At 49.7% G+C, this 17,674-nt stretch overlaps 1 protein-coding gene across 1 annotated transcript in view; it reads right to left on the bottom strand.

The window, feature by feature from the left end:
- The window catches only part of LAMC1 (laminin subunit gamma 1), a 329,476-nt gene extending 316,865 nt beyond the window's left edge, over positions 1 to 12,611 (bottom strand). Inside the window, exon 1 of the mRNA XM_085601731.1 lies at positions 11,779 to 12,611. Within this exon, the coding sequence (XP_085457857.1) occupies positions 11,779 to 12,157 (379 nt within the window). The 5' untranslated portion in view covers positions 12,158 to 12,611. The remainder of the gene's footprint in view (positions 1 to 11,778) is intronic.
- Positions 12,612 to 17,674: the final 5,063 nt, after the last annotated feature.

The following is a 17,674-nucleotide window of genomic DNA, read 5'->3' on the forward strand; positions in this document are numbered from 1 at the left end:
GGTCACACTGACGGGGGGGGGGGGGGTAGAGAGGGTGGTGGGTGGGGGAACTAGGGCAAAAACATGGAAGAACCGGTTTCTCCTGACATGTACATTGATGGTTGGGTCTTATACAAGTAAGTTGCTATTGCATGTAGTATTGGGTTTTTTTGGTGCACTGAATTGAAAACTCAGTTAACCTTTAAAAAAAAAAAAAAAATACTGTATAGTATGGATATGCTTTGCCGCCCATTCAAGGGTCTTTTTGGCATGAAAATGGTTGCTGCAGAGTAATGCAGTACAGCTTGCGATAGCGGTGTTGCAGGAAGTTCCCGCAACACTGATGTCACACGCTGTACTGCATTACTATGAAGATCACACTTGGGATAAACTATCCATTTAATGCCACACTCTTGTTGGTTAATCCCAACTCCTTTCACCATAATGATAAATCCTGAATGGGGGACACTGCCCGATCTATGCCACATTTCTACAGATTCTACCCAGTTGTAAATAAGTTGTACACGATTACAAGAACCCTGATGAAGTCCTTTACACGACTAAACGCATTGCCTGGGCTGAAGCGCTGAATATTGATGAAACATTAAGACGTTCTTGCTGGAAAGTGCGTAGCTCCATCCTCTTATGCGGACTAAAAGAAGAGGAAATGTATGGATTATGGTTTAGGGATTTATAGAGCGCATGGCTATCTGCAGGCATCCCAGCGCTGGTATGAAACAGGACAGAAAGAAATCTTTCACATGGATATAGGGGATCAGCCATGTTTTAGGTCTCTTTTTAAAGGACAGTTTATTTCCAATCAGTCGGAGCTCTGGGTCCATACTGTTCCACAGTTTGGGTACCATGTGTGTGAACGACCTTCCACCCCATCTAGATCTCTTGATTCTGATGGTGTTTATCAGAAAGTTTGATCCTGATCTGAGATGGCAACAGGGTGAGTAGTGGGAGATCAGAGTTCGTAACAAAGCGGGGCCTCACCCATACATGGCTCTATGGGCCAAGCAGAGGGACTAGAATTTGATCCTGGCCTGGACCAGAAGCCAGTGTAGCTCCCGAAGGGATGTTCTTACTGACTGTTGTCTGGGTATCTTCAGAAGCAGTTGGGCAGCTGCAGTCTGTACTACTTGTTAGTCTGTCAGTGACATATTTGGGGGAGCCCAAGTTTAGAGTGTGGCCGTAGTCAAGCCTCGACACAACCAAGGCTTGAACCACCGTCTTCCTTGAGTTTTCTGGGAGCAAGCTCGTTATTTTCCTGATCATTCGAAGTATCCAGAAACAAGTACTCTAGAGTTTTTTGGCTTGGATCTCCATCATTGAATTCTGGTCCAGCCACATTCCCAAGTTTTTTATGGAATTTTTAAGGGGGGGGGGAGGGGGGACGCGGACCCCATTTAGCTGGCCAGGGGATCTCAGAGCGTGGGCTGAAGTTTCTGCCCAGGATCATAAGCTTGGTTTTATCCCCATTCAGCTTAAGGCTACAGTCAGCCATCCATGATCCATTTTTTTCCAGGTAAGGGGCTATTTGCCTATGGTCAGAATTGAGGGTATCTGAAATTGAGACCACTAGTTGTGTGTCACCGGCATATGACACAATGGAGAGTCCGAACTCCTGTACCATGTGAGCTAGTGGGCTCAGGTAGATATTAAAGAGGGTCGGGCTCAGGGAAGATCCCGGAGGGACTCTCCAAGGGGCTGAGAGGGAGTCTGACAGGATTCCGGTCTCCATACATTGAAAAGATCTACCACTCAGGAATGAGGCCACCCATTGGTTAGCTGTACCTCTGATTCCGATATCTTCGAGCCTGTTGACCAATACAGTGTGGTCTACTGTGTTGAAGGCCGCGCTTAGATCTGGTAATACGATCACAGCGGCTCTTCCCTGGTCTAGAATGCTTTTTAGTTTTTCTGTGACAAGTAATGCTGACTCCGTGCTGTGTTTTGGTCGGAATCCCATCTGGGTCTGGTGTACGATACCATTCTTTTCCAGAAAGCGTGAGATAGTGCTATTCACGTTTTTCTCCGCAACCTTTCCCAGGATGGGCAACAGTGAAATCGCGCGGTAGTTGGCCAGAGAGGCAGGGTCCAGTTGGGGTTTTTTCAGTAGAGGTTTTACGATGGCATGCTTCCGCTCTTTGAGCACTGTGCCACTTTCAAGGGATAGGGAGATGAGGTGAGAGAGTTGGGTTAGGGCACATTTACCCCCCCTGGACTAGAATATGGGGTGACGCCGGGTCTAAAGGGGACCCTGATTTAATGTTCTATGACAGGGACCCAGCCTGTTCCTCACTTAGTTTGGGGAAGGTGAATAGGGCGGGGGGGGGGGGGGCAATGACTGTTCGCACTCTTGGGAGATTCAGGAGAGCTGTGGGAGGCTTCGCTGGCTACTGATGTCTGGCTTGTGTTAGGGTGGAGGGAATTATAAATATTTTCCACCTTGCTCTTGAAAATGTTGCTAACCCATTACATCTCTCTTTTGAGCATTGGGAGACGTTAGTACCCGAGTCAATCGTAGTGAGGTACTTTACGATTTTGAGCAGCTCCTTTGAGGAGTTAGAGGACTTCTCTAATGTTCTTATGGTATTGCTGGATGGCTGATTTGTAGGCCATTTTAAGCTTGGGGTCATATGTTTTCCTCCAGTTTCATTCTAGCTTTTTGCAGCTTTTCTTTTGAGCGGCCAGCTCTGGGCTGAACCAGGACTGTGTGTTGGACTTTGACTTTATTGGACCTGGCTTCCTGAAGTTCCGATCTATGGATCCGTTTATCAAGGTTAGCCAATTTTTATGGGCTTCCTCTAAATCTTTCGTTAATTGTACATTAATCTTAATATTGAGATTTAAATTGCGTAAAAACACTTCAAATGTTCCTTCTTCAGTAGAATTTTTTGTGTATGTTTAGAGCTCCCCGGGCAATGCAACCGCAAGGGGCTGAGCACTTATTTGATATACACAACAGAAGCACTAGCGCGGTCGTTCTAGGGCCAACACTGCGTTGCTGTTTTGTGCTTAATAATAATATCACCAGTCAACATTTTTTGGGGAGGGAGATGCTTAAATCGGAGTTTTACAACTCCGTATGAGGGAAATGTGTGGTTATATTGTTATTGCCAATGCGACTGTGGAAAGTCAGAATGGGGGCGTAAAACGTCACCGTTGGCATTCATTTCAGGGTGTTTTTAGAAAAGCCAGGACCCTGCCTTGCCAACTTCCACCTCCTTACAATTGAGGGCCACCTCCAACTCGATTTTCCAGCCGGAAATGCTGCTTAAACAGTTTCAGCAGAGGCTGTGACCTTTCCCAGCCTCGACACATCCGGATACGTTTAGCAGACAGGGCCAGTAAAGTTCCTAGTAAAATGGTGAACTTTACTTTGTTAACCAAGTTGTACATTTCAGGCAATTTGCTGTGTAACATTTACGAGGTGGCATTTTCTGCAAATTCGTGACGGGGGCGGTCGGCAAGAACGATAAACTCGCCTGGCTGCGCAGGCCTACGTACATTTTTGTCGGATCCGTGGGTCTAAAGCAAGCCTCGTTTTGGGAGCACTCTTTCCGTCAGACCTGCCAGGAAAGAATGCGCCGGCTCTCTAGAAATAGCTCAGGGCCTTGCCAAGGGCCTCGAAAGCTGGGAGCTGCGGCTGCAATTGTTCTGCATGGACAATTCTTTCTGCGCTATGTTCCCCCTTTAAACAATCGTTCAACGTACATTGCATGCAGGCTGCACCTTTCTACCTTTCTGCACTGCGTGCCAACCTATTCCTTAGCGAAATCCCGTCAGGTGTTCCGGCTGGCACGACTTCCCCAGCAGGAGATTGCCCGGCGGCGCTTGCCGTCGTCTCCAGCTGTAACTGAAATCAGGATGCCAGAGAAGGGCCAGATGGTGCGATCTGAAAACACAACACGAGCATTGATTGTGGCCCTCAAGGAAACATTCACTTTCAAGTTTGTCTGTTCACTTAGACGTGTAGTAGAGAAGCTGCTTTACAACTTGCCTAAGCAAAGGTCACGTCCATGTTGAAAATCTCTACTGCACACATGACAAATACCCAGAGACAGCAGACAGGCTGCCACGGGTATTAAGCCACAGCGATAAACATACCTGCCTCCGACCGCCAAATCACAGCTGGCAACACTCGGGAGCTAACATTCGCGAGGGACTATTTCAAACAAGCACTACATACCAAAGCTGTCCAACATATCACAGGTAACTGGCCACCATGACAGAAACTGACTATTGACTAACAGGCAGAGCTCAAAGACTGATCCTGGAATTTTCCCCAAAAGGCACGCAAGATGCCCGACTAAATGGATTTCCGAGGGGACTATGGCATCAGTCACGTGCTCCACTGTTACCCATTAGGGCACAAGAAACCTACCCACTCGAAAAAACTAAAATGGCTCTTTAACAAAGTGAGGGGGCTGTGGGTAGGTGATGTACTATCGCCATCGTGTGCAAAGTGTGCAGATGCACGTCGTGGAAGAAGTGTCAACTCCAGCACAGCCAGCATACCTTAATTAACTCATTTAGCTTAGACCTTCAGGCCCTGAAACCAGCAAGTACATTCTTGACCGGAGGGCAGGAAGGCCCGAGCAAAGCGCCTCTGCAAGTGGACCGCCTGCACCCAGACACCACTGCCTTTGTCTCCAGGCCACGGATTAAACACTGCCCGGGCTTTGTGGCCTTAATTAAGTTCGGACGTCACAAAGCTGCGATTTAGTCCACCCCGAAGGGCCCCAGCCCCCGATAGTGCATTAACAATCCTGCTATACATGGAGCGGCGACGTCAAACCCCCTCCCAAACAAAAGTGTCTTTCTGCACGTCTCGCGGCTTCCAGCCTGCCCTTTCTCTCCCCGACCATTCTCGGCGTTCCCAGGAAGTGAGCATAGTTTTACCCGGAATGAAGCAGTCAAGGGGAAGGAGGCCGCTGCCGCGCCCTAAGAAAGCATCTGGAGACCTGGCGCAGGGCAGGAGGACGGAAGTAATTATTCTGTGCAAGGGGCAGAAGCAGCTAACAGAGCTTTGACACCTGAAACCTTCTTAGCACTATAGGGTTCAGGAGCCGAGGCATCTTCAAAGGAAGGCGTCACGCCTCCAAGGCACTCACTGACCACCGGCCCTCTGGCCTTTCTGCTATCAAGGTGACCATCGCCAGTTTAGTCCGACCCCTGACCAGACCTTATCGGACCACTCGCTCCTGCTCGTTGATGGGACGGAGAACACATCTCCGGACAAGACGCCCCGTATGCTCTTTCCCAGCCCCACTCCAAGCACTGATGGGCCTTATCGGGGGGCTGTTCACTCTGAACCGCGCATGAACCCCAGATAACGCGTGCGTTGATGGGCACTTTTGATCCCCACAGCAGGTCTGGCACCGCCCTTGTAATCCGCGAGTTGCAAACATGCCCCGCTTGTGGCCTTCTAGACATCACCCGCGCTTCCAAATGTGACCGACATAAACGGACAATCAACTCTCGACACTTCACCCAAACGATGGCAAGAGCGATGTAGGAAATAAATACCACACTAGTGCTGCACTTCTAGGAGATTCTTCGGCCGGATTCCAGGTTTTCCCACCAGAAGTACCACGAAGAAACGGTTTTTGTAAACCTTTTTTTAATCAAACAGTATTATTATGTCTATAATGTTTTGTTCGTGCAAATTCCTCCAGGTATTGCTTGCAGGAAACTGCAATATGCAAAAACGGTGGTGAAAGCACAACCTGCGTGAAAGCCAGGATACCACAACCGAAGCAAATGCCGTGTGCAGAGATTTGAAAGAAAGTTGCAGCAGCTCTCGGAGAGAGGCAAAGTGCAGTGATGACATCACTTCACTTCCTCATCAATCCAGCTTTTCTGCACTGCCTGTAAACAATGACAAACATGATGTGCACTGCGATAGCACAGAAAGAGTGACGTATGGAAGACTTGAATTAGTCCCAGCAACTGTATTTACTCTGAGGCATCCCATCATTTTAAGGTCTCAGCTACAGACCGCTTTGCTTTCAAAGGCCTTTAGTGTGCTTTTCAATGTATATAGGCTCTTATTATAAGTGGCATGGTTAATATCGATAATACGATAAATGCTGCTACCACACACCGCAATTATGAGTTTTAGACTAAATACAGACAGGTCAAAGCTGCAAATACTTGTCAGGGGAAAACTCTTGGTATTTAGAAGAACATGCAGTTTTTTTGTGCAGTCAGTATCAAAATCCACATTAAGCAGAAAAGTAGTAATTGGGTGCAGTTTTTTTGTGCAGCAAGTCTCACAATCCACATTATTAAACAGAAAACTAGCAATTGGGTGCTATATATTGCACTTGATTAAATCATACCCACATCAAATACCTGGCCACAGAATGGGCTTAGAGTCAGTCCGTTGCTCATGACTGGATCACTTTCTTGACCATTTCTGCACTTCCCTTACTTGTACCATGCAGTGCTTAATTTGAGCCCCTGGTTTCCGGTGCTTGGCACTGGCACTTGACTGCTAACACCTGCACTTATGACAGTCTGCCATGGTGGCGCTGCTTGCTTCATTTAGAGACGAGAATAACAGTTGTTTATTAATTCAATATACGTTAAAATAACCAATATCTGCCACCCAAGCCATTCTTGGAGCTTCTGGGGTCTGGAATAATGTGAAGTGTCACACTTGTAGGAGTGTGATGGCTAGTCGGTGTTTTTGTACCGTCATCAGCAGTACTGTCGGGGGGCAATGGGTGGTGCAAGCTGCAGTGGCCTTGTGATGAGGGCCCTGGCACTGATTTTTTAACAAATTAAGCACCGATTCCATGGATTCCTCACTATTCTCATTTATGTCGCACCGGAAAATATATGTTTTTCAGTACTTCTAGGAGACCATCACTTTGCTCCAAGAGCACAGTCGGGGACCTCCATTGCCCCTGGTTTGATCAGTCCCTGTTGCGAGCACCTGGCCCAGACAGACTGGTGGAAAAAGTGTTCTTAATCGCGAGAAGTGGGAAAAATACTGGGTGGTAGAAGTTTGTCCCTGAAATGCAAGAAAAATGTGTGACTTTAGGCAAGGTTTCAGGTTTACAAGGAATTACGGTAAAAAAAAAAAAATTGTCAGCACCATGCAAGCCACACCACTCTGAATTCCCCTGTGTCTAGTTTGGAGAAATGTGTAGATTTAGTAACTTTCTCTAGGTGGCAGCCAGCCTGTACCCAAATCTGCAGCTGCCCGTATTGTTGATGCTTCCAAGTTGCGTTTTGGGGTCTTGGGTTTAAGCCGAGCCACATACAAGGGGTAGCATTTTTATGGGGAGGAACTTTAGGTTACAGTCATGTGAGGAAAATAAGTGCTTTTAGGCAAAGTTGAAGATTTACAGGGCACGTAGGGTCAGACAACATGGGAGACACACACAGCACACCATCATGGAACCCCCCAATGTTTAGATTTCAGATATGTGTGGGTTTGGTATATTTCCCAGGTGGAGACCAAGCCAGAGCCCAAACAGTGCAGCAATTCAGCATGGCAAGCAGGACCATATTGGGATTTTGTACCACTCTGCTGGCCCGTATGTAAAAACAACACCCAAAAACATCAATATGTCCTCTTGCCTGCCAGAAGAATGGGGTGTCCCAGGTGAGCAGAAAAACAGTTGAGGCTCTGGGGATGGGTCCAGATATCAGGGTGGATTAGAAGCCATTATTTTACAACATATTCCTAGCAGCCAGTGCTTCCACCCCCCCCCCCCCACACACACACACACACACACACACAACCCTGAAGAGGCAACTTAGGACAACCCCACCACCCCCCTAATTAGGGCACAAATACAAGTTTACTCTTTTTACGGCTGGGGTGTGACCCAGTGGAGAGACCCTTTACTTTGCTCAAATGTACAATCCCTGGTGTTCAGTTTGCTTTTCTACCACTCCTGGGGCAAATTAGGGACAACCTCCCAATTTGGCACACATCTATTTGCTTCCCGAGATGGGTGCAGGAATACTGTAATGCCCCATCTGAGGTGGGGGTATAACCTGGTACCAGTGTGGCCCACCCAATCTTTGTTTTGGAACTATTTAGACATTTTGGGTGTCCAGTGTGTTTTCTGCCACCTCGTAACCTGTGCAAATGCACTCTGCCCCTTCATGGTAGCAGAATTACTAGTTTGTCCCATTTGGGGTGGGGTCATGGCCCTACGCCAGGGTGGGCTGACCCATCCTTTGGTTTTTGATAAATACATTCCTGGCATTTAGTGGGCTTTCTACTGCACTGCGAGCTGCCCCAGCCTTCTCTGGTTTCTAACTTTCTCTGCTGCACAGTGAGCTTGACTGTAAGTAAACACCCCCATCCATCCTTGGGGGACGGGTGGGACAGAAAACTGAAAATATTAGGGGAGGTGGGGAGGGTAGCTCCTCCTACAAAAAAAAAAAATCGCATGTCCAGTGGAAGCACAAGGCAATCACATCCAACTGATAATTCATTTGGAGCCCCCTCCCCCCCCCCCTCAAGAGCAAGTGTGTCTCAAACTCCAATCCAGGGGTGATTGACAAGGGGGCAGGAGGGACACAGGAGCAATACTAAACAGCTGCTGCACTGGTGCCAGGTCTGTAACTCCACTGGTGCCAGGTATGTAACTCCACAGCACCCAGATGTGAGATGCAATGGGCGTGTACCTAATTGTGTCCATAGCACCAGAAGGGTTACAAGATGAAAAACCAACTCCAAGATGGCTGCCATCAGCACACACATGCCTGCAACATGGCAGATGATAGCTCAACATGTCAACTAGCATTCAATTAAAAGTAGCGCATCAACACAGAGTTCAGCAATGCAAATAAAACTGTGCTCAAAGTGGCCTTCATAGTGAACAGATGCACAAATGTCTTGTCCCATATTTCTATATGGCAGAAACCAACAGAAGTGCCAACATTACACTAGCAGAGCGTTATGCTAGCTCTGCTACAGCATAGCCTTGTGCGAAGTCTGGTAAAATCCCTATGCTCTCTCGGTGACCTGTAACACCAGGACTCACTAAGACATGTGCAGGTGGACAAAAGCAGTTAAAAGAATAAATGTGTGATCCGACAAAAAAGTGCAACAGTGTTTAATACCAACAAAGTGCTGTACAGAAAACTATTTTGCCACCGCAGCAGGAGCATCTCAAACATAAGGCATCACTGCTGCTTGAACGCGTCTATATGAATCCAGGCTGAACAGATGGGTCCCTATAACTGCAACAGTCGCTGCAGCTTTGTTAATTTGTTTCCACGTTTCCAACTTTTGACAAAAAAATGTCCCCAAAAATCACACAGAAAGTAACAAAGTATTTCCGACCACTTAACACCAAGCAATTCTAGTACTGCTCAAAGACGGCGTTAGCAGTACTGCAACCCAACCTTTATAGGGCAGCCAGCACAGACATCAAATAGAAACAGCAGCTGCTCGCACTGGCTTGCCATTTAGTACATCCGTTTTCAAGGTACATGACAACAGCAGGAATAAGGCACTGACTGTACCAAGACGCCCAGTGGTCTTTCTGGGTGTTATCCTGCGTTGCTGTTCTGCCATTTGGCAGTTCGGGCTAACAACTCTGACGGATTTTGGGTTGCCACTTCAGCGACCCCCGGCATTTTGGTGAAGCAACCTCAGTGGAAGGCAGCTGATTACACTCAGCACCTGACGTATGGCAGCTCCGGGCAAGGAAATGAATACAAGCGCAGAACCAACCACCGCCTGAACCTTGATAGCACATAAAACATTACAAGCGCAGCAGGTTAGCAAGACGCACCCGGGAAATCACCGCGCCTGCAGGCCTTGCTTGGCAGTGAACAGACTGAGCGAACAGATTGAGAGGGGCACATCAGAGGTCTCTGGTGGCTTTGTGGTCATACTGGGGGGGCTCTTAAATGAATGAAGGTTGAGGACAACTCTTACAAGTCGGCTGCAGCTAGACAGTCCATAGGGGTCTAAGGCCAGGAACATCGAAAACATGCAATTAATTGCACAGCCGCTTTTTAAAGGTAAACATGAATCTGCTTCAAACCTCCAACTATTGCAGTATTAGCAAAATTAACAAAAAATACCCCCGGCTGCTTCAAAAACTAAACAGGTTCTGCGTGGGGTGCAAAGCAGCACCCGACAATTTAACTGGTGATCTTTCAGACTGATATACTCAAATAGGGGACATTTCTGCCCAGAGACTAACGACCCCCCACCACCACCCCCACAGCGATGAAAGAATGGGAGGGTTGAATGTGTGCCCACAGCTGCAGACAAATACTAAAGCACCTGAGAGGCGCGTTCCTCTGACACTTGCAATGCATTCCAAGTTTATATCAAGGGCATAGCTCTCAAAGAGAACCTCAACTTATTGCATCTTTTTTATGGCCCGCAGTCCTAAAATCCAAAATGCCCGTTAATAAACTTACATAATATGAAATATGTAAGTCTCTGCTGCTAGACGGGTTCTTAGTGGAAATAGATGCCCTCAGGGGCCTAAAACGTGTAACACAAGGTAAAGTGTAGACTGAAGAAAGGTTAGAGCGCATAGCCGGAAGGTACAGAATAAATAAACAGCGTCTACTATTACAAGTGTTTACAGTTTGGTTTATGTTTTTTGCTGAGCACAACACCGAATTCCCCACACACCAATATTAATAGAAAGGTAGAGTTTAAGGCTGGCTGACTGGCTAGATTTGTTACTCTATGAATCCACCGACAGTGCTATATTCGGTGTGAATTCAAGCATGCAGAAAGCACTGTCGCAATCCACATTCCTTATGACTCGGGCTAGAACTAAGGTCACCTTGAGTTCGCGAATGAATACGTGTTTTGCCTTCACTTCAAGGAGCTGGGGATTGGTGCCTCTCCAGACTGCATTTAAATGAGTTGAAAGTGACGGGAGACTGGGTAAAATGCAAGGTTGGGTTAGTTGGCGAATCCTTGTCCCATAAGAAGGGCTGTAGTATAAGGAAGTTTACAAGAGGCGGCTAGCTAAACGGTCCTCTTAGGATGTTGGTTTCTCGGGACTCACCCAGGTGCAGAGTTGGGGTGACGCTACCCTGAGGTTACTTGGTGGATCGCTCAAGAACAGCGTCTGGAAGATGGTACCCGAGCGAAGTTTTGTGGTTGTGTGCAATTTATTTTTCGGGGGGGGTAATTTTAAATTCACAGTACTCACCCTGATGCGGCACTAGGATGATGCTCCCAGGATAGAGGACTATGTTGGCAAAGTAGGTGTGTGTGTGGGGGGGGGGGGGGGGTCGGTGAGCAACTTTCAGGCAGATGTTCACCCATACATCTTCTGTACTGAGATAGTGGATGTCTTAACTGTGCAGCTCTTTGGTACTGGCCGAGTCGCAACGTCAGTGTGATGCTCCAGTATTACTGCTCCCTGGCATTGTTTAGTTGTGTTGAGATTGGTTGGGAGGTACTCATTCAGGTGCAGAGGGATGATTATGCTCCCTGGCCTCTGCACCCGGGTGAATGTCTCTGGACTCACCCGGGTGCAACGTCAAGCAGGTGTTTCCCTACAACTGCGCCCAGTGGTATGACGTTTCAGAGCTACTCACCCAGGTAGCGGACTGGGGTGATGCACCACTGTTACACCGCGCCCCCCCCCCTTGAGGTTGCCTGGGTGGGTTACGGTAAGTTAGGTTATTGGGTACAAACACGAGATAACAGGGTGCTTTCCGAGCACTCGACCAGGTGCAGTGTCAGGGTGATGTTCCCCGAATGGAGTTCTGAGATTTGGAGTATGTTTGTGAGGTAAGGGGGGTTGGGGGGTGTTAAGATTTCTCGGTACTCACCCAGATGCAGCGTAAGGTTGATGCTCGAGGGGTACTGCACTCCTGCCAGCATGCTCTGGCTCTGCCACCAGGTGGTGTCCTGGGGGTTGTTGTAGTCGGTCAGATAGTCAGCACTGTGCCGCATGGCTGGGGAACGCGAGTCACACGTGTGGCAACTCTTGGTGACGCCGGTGACCCCCGTCTGCACGCAGTACTCCTCCGGAGGGGAGCCGCACGTGTTGGTGGCCTCCACCGTCACATTAAAGGCGGCGTTAACGAACTCAGGCATACAGCGCTGCGACAGTCCCTCCTCGGCCGTGCATTCGTCCATGGCGGCGCGCCCCCGGGCGCAGAGCAGCCCGAGGCAGAGCAGCAGCACCAAAGGCGGCGGCTGCCACATTCTGTGCCCTCCGGGGCTTCCCACAGGCAGTGGCGCGCGCTCCCCCCGCGACCGGTACTGCAGAGCTCGCGCCCCTCGAAGCTGCAGGTGATGGGCTCACGCGCCACCTGAGTTCTAAAAGTTCTTAGGAGGTGCAGCCTCGCGCTGGCTCTCCCGGGCTCGCGCTCCGCTGGCTGCAGGGCGGTGGTCGATGCTCGCGCTCCGCCGTCTCTGAGACTCCAACTGGTGGGTTCACGCTCTTGTCGCCTCTTGTGCTAGGGGGGATGCACTTCTCGCGGTCCCTTTTGCGGTCCGTAGTCCTGGGCTGGCGCTACCCCCACTTCTTTTATTTTACCGGGGCAATTGTGATCCCTACTTTTGAGGCGGCGGCTCGGTTCCAGTGGAGCAGCCCAAAACTTTTCTCAGCTGAGTCCCGCAGACGCTTTGCGTCGGGCTGCTCTCAGTGTGAAGAGGGATGGGCCGGGGGAAGAGCGGTGCACTCTGGGATCGAAAGCGAGGACCATACGCTCGACAATCTTCGGCTTCTTCCGTCCCCCCCTCCCCTTCCCACATTCCAGCCGTGTGGAATGGCTGGTAGACTACACAGCAACAGCGCTGCGGTGTGACTACAGAAATTCTATGCTGACCTTACTCTCAGACCTGCTAGTAGTCACTATTCTCAATCACAAGACACCACCCAATTGCCTCATTTGCAACTCACAACCCTACCATCGCCGCATCACCCACTCTTTCCTCTCCCAATCCCTACCCAGGGTTGCCAGATTTTTTCACAACTTTCAAGCCCAAAAGCAACGAAACGGTAGCCCAAAGTAGCAAAAAGTAGCCCAATTTTGCCACTCCATTAACTTACGTGTAGCCTGACTACAACATTCACAAATATACTTCTATTTCAATACCTCCCATATTAATCAGATAACTTACATTTTGTACACTGAAATCAAAGTTGGTCTGTCAGGAAAACTGTCACTCACTTGATATCGCATGGTGTGGAGCAAGCCGGCCCAAAATATTCTGGGTTCAATTTGGGGGACTGCAAGTGCGGAAACGTTCTTCTTGGGAAAGGTGCTCTTCAGCTTGCATACTCACGTCAGGCCTCCCAGAATAACGGCAATATAGGCCAATGCTTCATGTTTTTTACACTTGTTTGAATTCTCCCAAAGCAATGCTGAACATCTCTTTACATACGCAAATTACGTATGTTTCGTACTTTTTGGTACTCATCAGAAGAGAGCAGTTCGAGGCATGGTGTGCAGGGCTTGCTGGTCCCATGAGCTGATACCTGATAAAGTGCAAGTGCATTCTGCAGACTCACACAAGCGCCATCTCCTGTTTTTTGCCAGGCAACAGTATGGTAGATCCTTGTTCAGACAGTGGAAAGTTCAATTGTGCCAAAGAGTTCTTCTGGGCCAGGCACTGGCAAGATAAGCAGCAGCCCATAGTCTGGCAGTGGCATGGTGAAGGCTAGCAGCATCTCAGTCTGTGGTTCTGCCAAGATTATCAGCATCCTTCAGGGTCTGGCAGTGGCAGGTTGAGGTGGGTCACATTGTTCTGACTGGTTAAGGTGCACAAACGTCTTCTTCTGGACCAGGCACTGCCAGGATTAGCAGCAGCCCATAGTCTGGCAGTGGCATGGTGAAGGCTAGCAGCATCTCAGAGTCTGGCAGTGGCACTGCCAAGAATAGCAGCATCACAGAGTCTGGCAGTGGCAGGTTGAGGTGTGGAAAATGCTTCAGGCAGTGCAGAATGTAGCAGCATCCTCCAGAGTCTGGCAGTGGCAGGTTGAGGTGGGCAAAATTGTTCTGACTGGTAAAGGTGCACAAACGTCTTCTTCTGGGCCATGAACTGTCACGATTAGTAGCATCCCATAGTCTGGCAGTGGTACTGCCAAGATTAGCAGCATCCTCACAGGTCTGGCAGTGGCACTGCCAAAAATAGCAGCATCCTTCAGGGACTGGCAGTGGCAGGGTGGTGTGTGGAAAATGCTCCAGGCAGTGCAGAATGTAGCAGCATCCTTCAGGGTTTGGCAGTGGCAGGTTGAGGTGGGCAAAATTGTTCTGACTGGTTAAGGTGCACAAACTTCTTCTTCTGGGCCAGGCACTGCCAAGATTAGCAGCATCATAGAGTCTGGCAGTGGCACTGCCAAGACTAGCAGCACCACAGAGTCTGGCAGTGACAGGTTGAGGTGTGGAAAATGCTTCTGACAGTGCAGAATGTAGCAGCACCATCAGGGTTTGGCAGTGGCAGGTTGAGGTGGGTCACATTGTTCTGACTGGTTAAGGTGCACAAACGTCTTCTTCTGGACCAGGCACTGCCAGGATTAGCAGCAGCCCATAGTCTGGCAGTGGCATGGTGAAGGCTAGCAGCATCTCAGAGTCTGGCAGTGGCACTGCCAAGAATAGCAGCATCACAGAGTCTGGCAGTGGCAGGTTGAGGTGTGGAAAATGCTTCAGGCAGTGCAGAATGTAGCAGCACCCTCCAGAGTCTGGCAGTGGCAGGTTGAGGTGGGCAAAATTGTTCTGACTGGTAAAGGTGCACAAACGTCTTCTTCTGGGCCATGAACTGTCACGATTAGTAGCATCCCATAGTCTGGCAGTGGTACTGCCAAGATTAGCAGCATCCTCACAGGTCTGGCAGTGGCACTGCCAAAAATAGCAGCATCCTTCAGGGACTGGCAGTGGCAGGGTGGTGTGTGGAAAATGCTCCAGGCAGTGCAGAATGTAGCAGCATCCTTCAGGGTTTGGCAGTGGCAGGTTGAGGTGGGCAAAATTGTTCTGACTGGTTAAGGTGCACAAACTTCTTCTTCTGGGCCAGGCACTGCCAAGATTAGCAGCATCATAGAGTCTGGCAGTGGCACTGCCAAGACTAGCAGCACCACAGAGTCTGGCAGTGACAGGTTGAGGTGTGGAAAATGCTTCTGACAGTGCAGAATGTAGCAGCACCATCAGGGTTTGGCAGTGGCAGGTTGAGGTGGGTCACATTGTTCTGACTGGTTAAGGAGCACAAACGTCTTCTTCTGGACCAGGCGCTGCCAGGATTAGCAGCAGCCCATAGTCTGGCAGTGGCATGGTGAAGGCTAGCAGCATCTCAGAGTCTGGCAGTGGCACTGCCAAGAATAGCAGCATCACAGAGTCTGGCAGTGGCAGGTTGAGGTGTGGAAAATGCTTCAGGCAGTGCAGAATGTAGCAGCACCCTCCAGAGTCTGGCAGTGGCAGGTTGAGGTGGGCAAAATTGTTCTGACTGGTAAAGGTGCACAAACGTCTTCTTCTGGGCCATGAACTGTCACGATTAGTAGCATCCCATAGTCTGGCAGTGGTACTGCCAAGATTAGCAGCATCCTCACAGGTCTGGCAGTGGCACTGCCAAAAATAGCAGCATCCTTCAGGGACTGGCAGTGGCAGGGTGGTGTGTGGAAAATGCTCCAGGCAGTGCAGAATGTAGCAGCATCCTTCAGGGTTTGGCAGTGGCAGGTTGAGGTGGGCAAAATTGTTCTGACTGGTTAAGGTGCACAAACTTCTTCTTCTGGGCCAGGCACTGCCAAGATTAGCAGCATCATAGAGTCTGGCAGTGGCACTGCCAAGACTAGCAGCACCACAGAGTCTGGCAGTGACAGGTTGAGGTGTGGAAAATGCTTCTGACAGTGCAGAATGTAGCAGCACCATCAGGGTTTGGCAGTGGCAGGTTGAGGTGGGTCACATTGTTCTGACTGGTTAAGGTGCACAAACGTCTTCTTCTGGACCAGGCACTGCCAGGATTAGCAGCAGCCCATAGTCTGGCAGTGGCATGGTGAAGGCTAGCAGCATCTCAGAGTCTGGCAGTGGCACTGCCAAGAATAGCAGCATCACAGAGTCTGGCAGTGGCAGGTTGAGGTGTGGAAAATGCTTCAGGCAGTGCAGAATGTAGCAGCACCCTCCAGAGTCTGGCAGTGGCAGGTTGAGGTGGGCAAAATTGTTCTGACTGGTAAAGGTGCACAAACGTCTTCTTCTGGGCCATGAACTGTCACGATTAGTAGCATCCCATAGTCTGGCAGTGGTACTGCCAAGATTAGCAGCATCCTCACAGGTCTGGCAGTGGCACTGCCAAAAATAGCAGCATCCTTCAGGGACTGGCAGTGGCAGGGTGGTGTGTGGAAAATGCTCCAGGCAGTGCAGAATGTAGCAGCATCCTTCAGGGTTTGGCAGTGGCAGGTTGAGGTGGGCAAAATTGTTCTGACTGGTTAAGGTGCACAAACTTCTTCTTCTGGGCCAGGCACTGCCAAGATTAGCAGCATCATAGAGTCTGGCAGTGGCACTGCCAAGACTAGCAGCACCACAGAGTCTGGCAGTGACAGGTTGAGGTGTGGAAAATGCTTCTGACAGTGCAGAATGTAGCAGCACCATCAGGGTTTGGCAGTGGCAGGTTGAGGTGGGTCACATTGTTCTGACTGGTTAAGGTGCACAAACGTCTTCTTCTGGACCAGGCACTGCCAGGATTAGCAGCAGCCCATAGTCTGGCAGTGGCATGGTGAAGGCTAGCAGCATCTCAGAGTCTGGCAGTGGCACTGCCAAGAATAGCAGCATCACAGAGTCTGGCAGTGGCAGGTTGAGGTGTGGAAAATGCTTCAGGCAGTGCAGAATGTAGCAGCACCCTCCAGAGTCTGGCAGTGGCAGGTTGAGGTGGGCAAAATTGTTCTGACTGGTAAAGGTGCACAAACGTCTTCTTCTGGGCCATGAACTGTCACGATTAGTAGCATCCCATAGTCTGGCAGTGGTACTGCCAAGATTAGCAGCATCCTCACAGGTCTGGCAGTGGCACTGCCAAAAATAGCAGCATCCTTCAGGGACTGGCAGTGGCAGGGTGGTGTGTGGAAAATGCTCCAGGCAGTGCAGAATGTAGCAGCATCCTTCAGGGTTTGGCAGTGGCAGGTTGAGGTGGGCAAAATTGTTCTGACTGGTTAAGGTGCACAAACTTCTTCTTCTGGGCCAGGCACTGCCAAGATTAGCAGCATCATAGAGTCTGGCAGTGGCACTGCCAAGACTAGCAGCACCACAGAGTCTGGCAGTGACAGGTTGAGGTGTGGAAAATGCTTCTGACAGTGCAGAATGTAGCAGCACCATCAGGGTTTGGCAGTGGCAGGTTGAGGTGGGTCACATTGTTCTGACTGGTTAAGGTGCACAAACGTCTTCTTCTGGACCAGGCGCTGCCAGGATTAGCAGCAGCCCATAGTCTGGCAGTGGCATGGTGAAGGCTAGCAGCATCTCAGAGTCTGGCAGTGGCACTGCCAAGAATAGCAGCATCACAGAGTCTGGCAGTGGCAGGTTGAGGTGTGGAAAATGCTTCAGGCAGTGCAGAATGTAGCAGCACCCTCCAGAGTCTGGCAGTGGCAGGTTGAGGTGGGCAAAATTGTTCTGACTGGTAAAGGTGCACAAACGTCTTCTTCTGGGCCATGAACTGTCACGATTAGTAGCATCCCATAGTCTGGCAGTGGTACTGCCAAGATTAGCAGCATCCTCACAGGTCTGGCAGTGGCACTGCCAAAAA

Source organism: Triturus cristatus, chromosome 4_2 (assembly GCF_964204655.1).
Source record: "Triturus cristatus chromosome 4_2, aTriCri1.1, whole genome shotgun sequence".
NCBI lineage: Eukaryota > Metazoa > Chordata > Amphibia > Caudata > Salamandridae > Triturus > Triturus cristatus.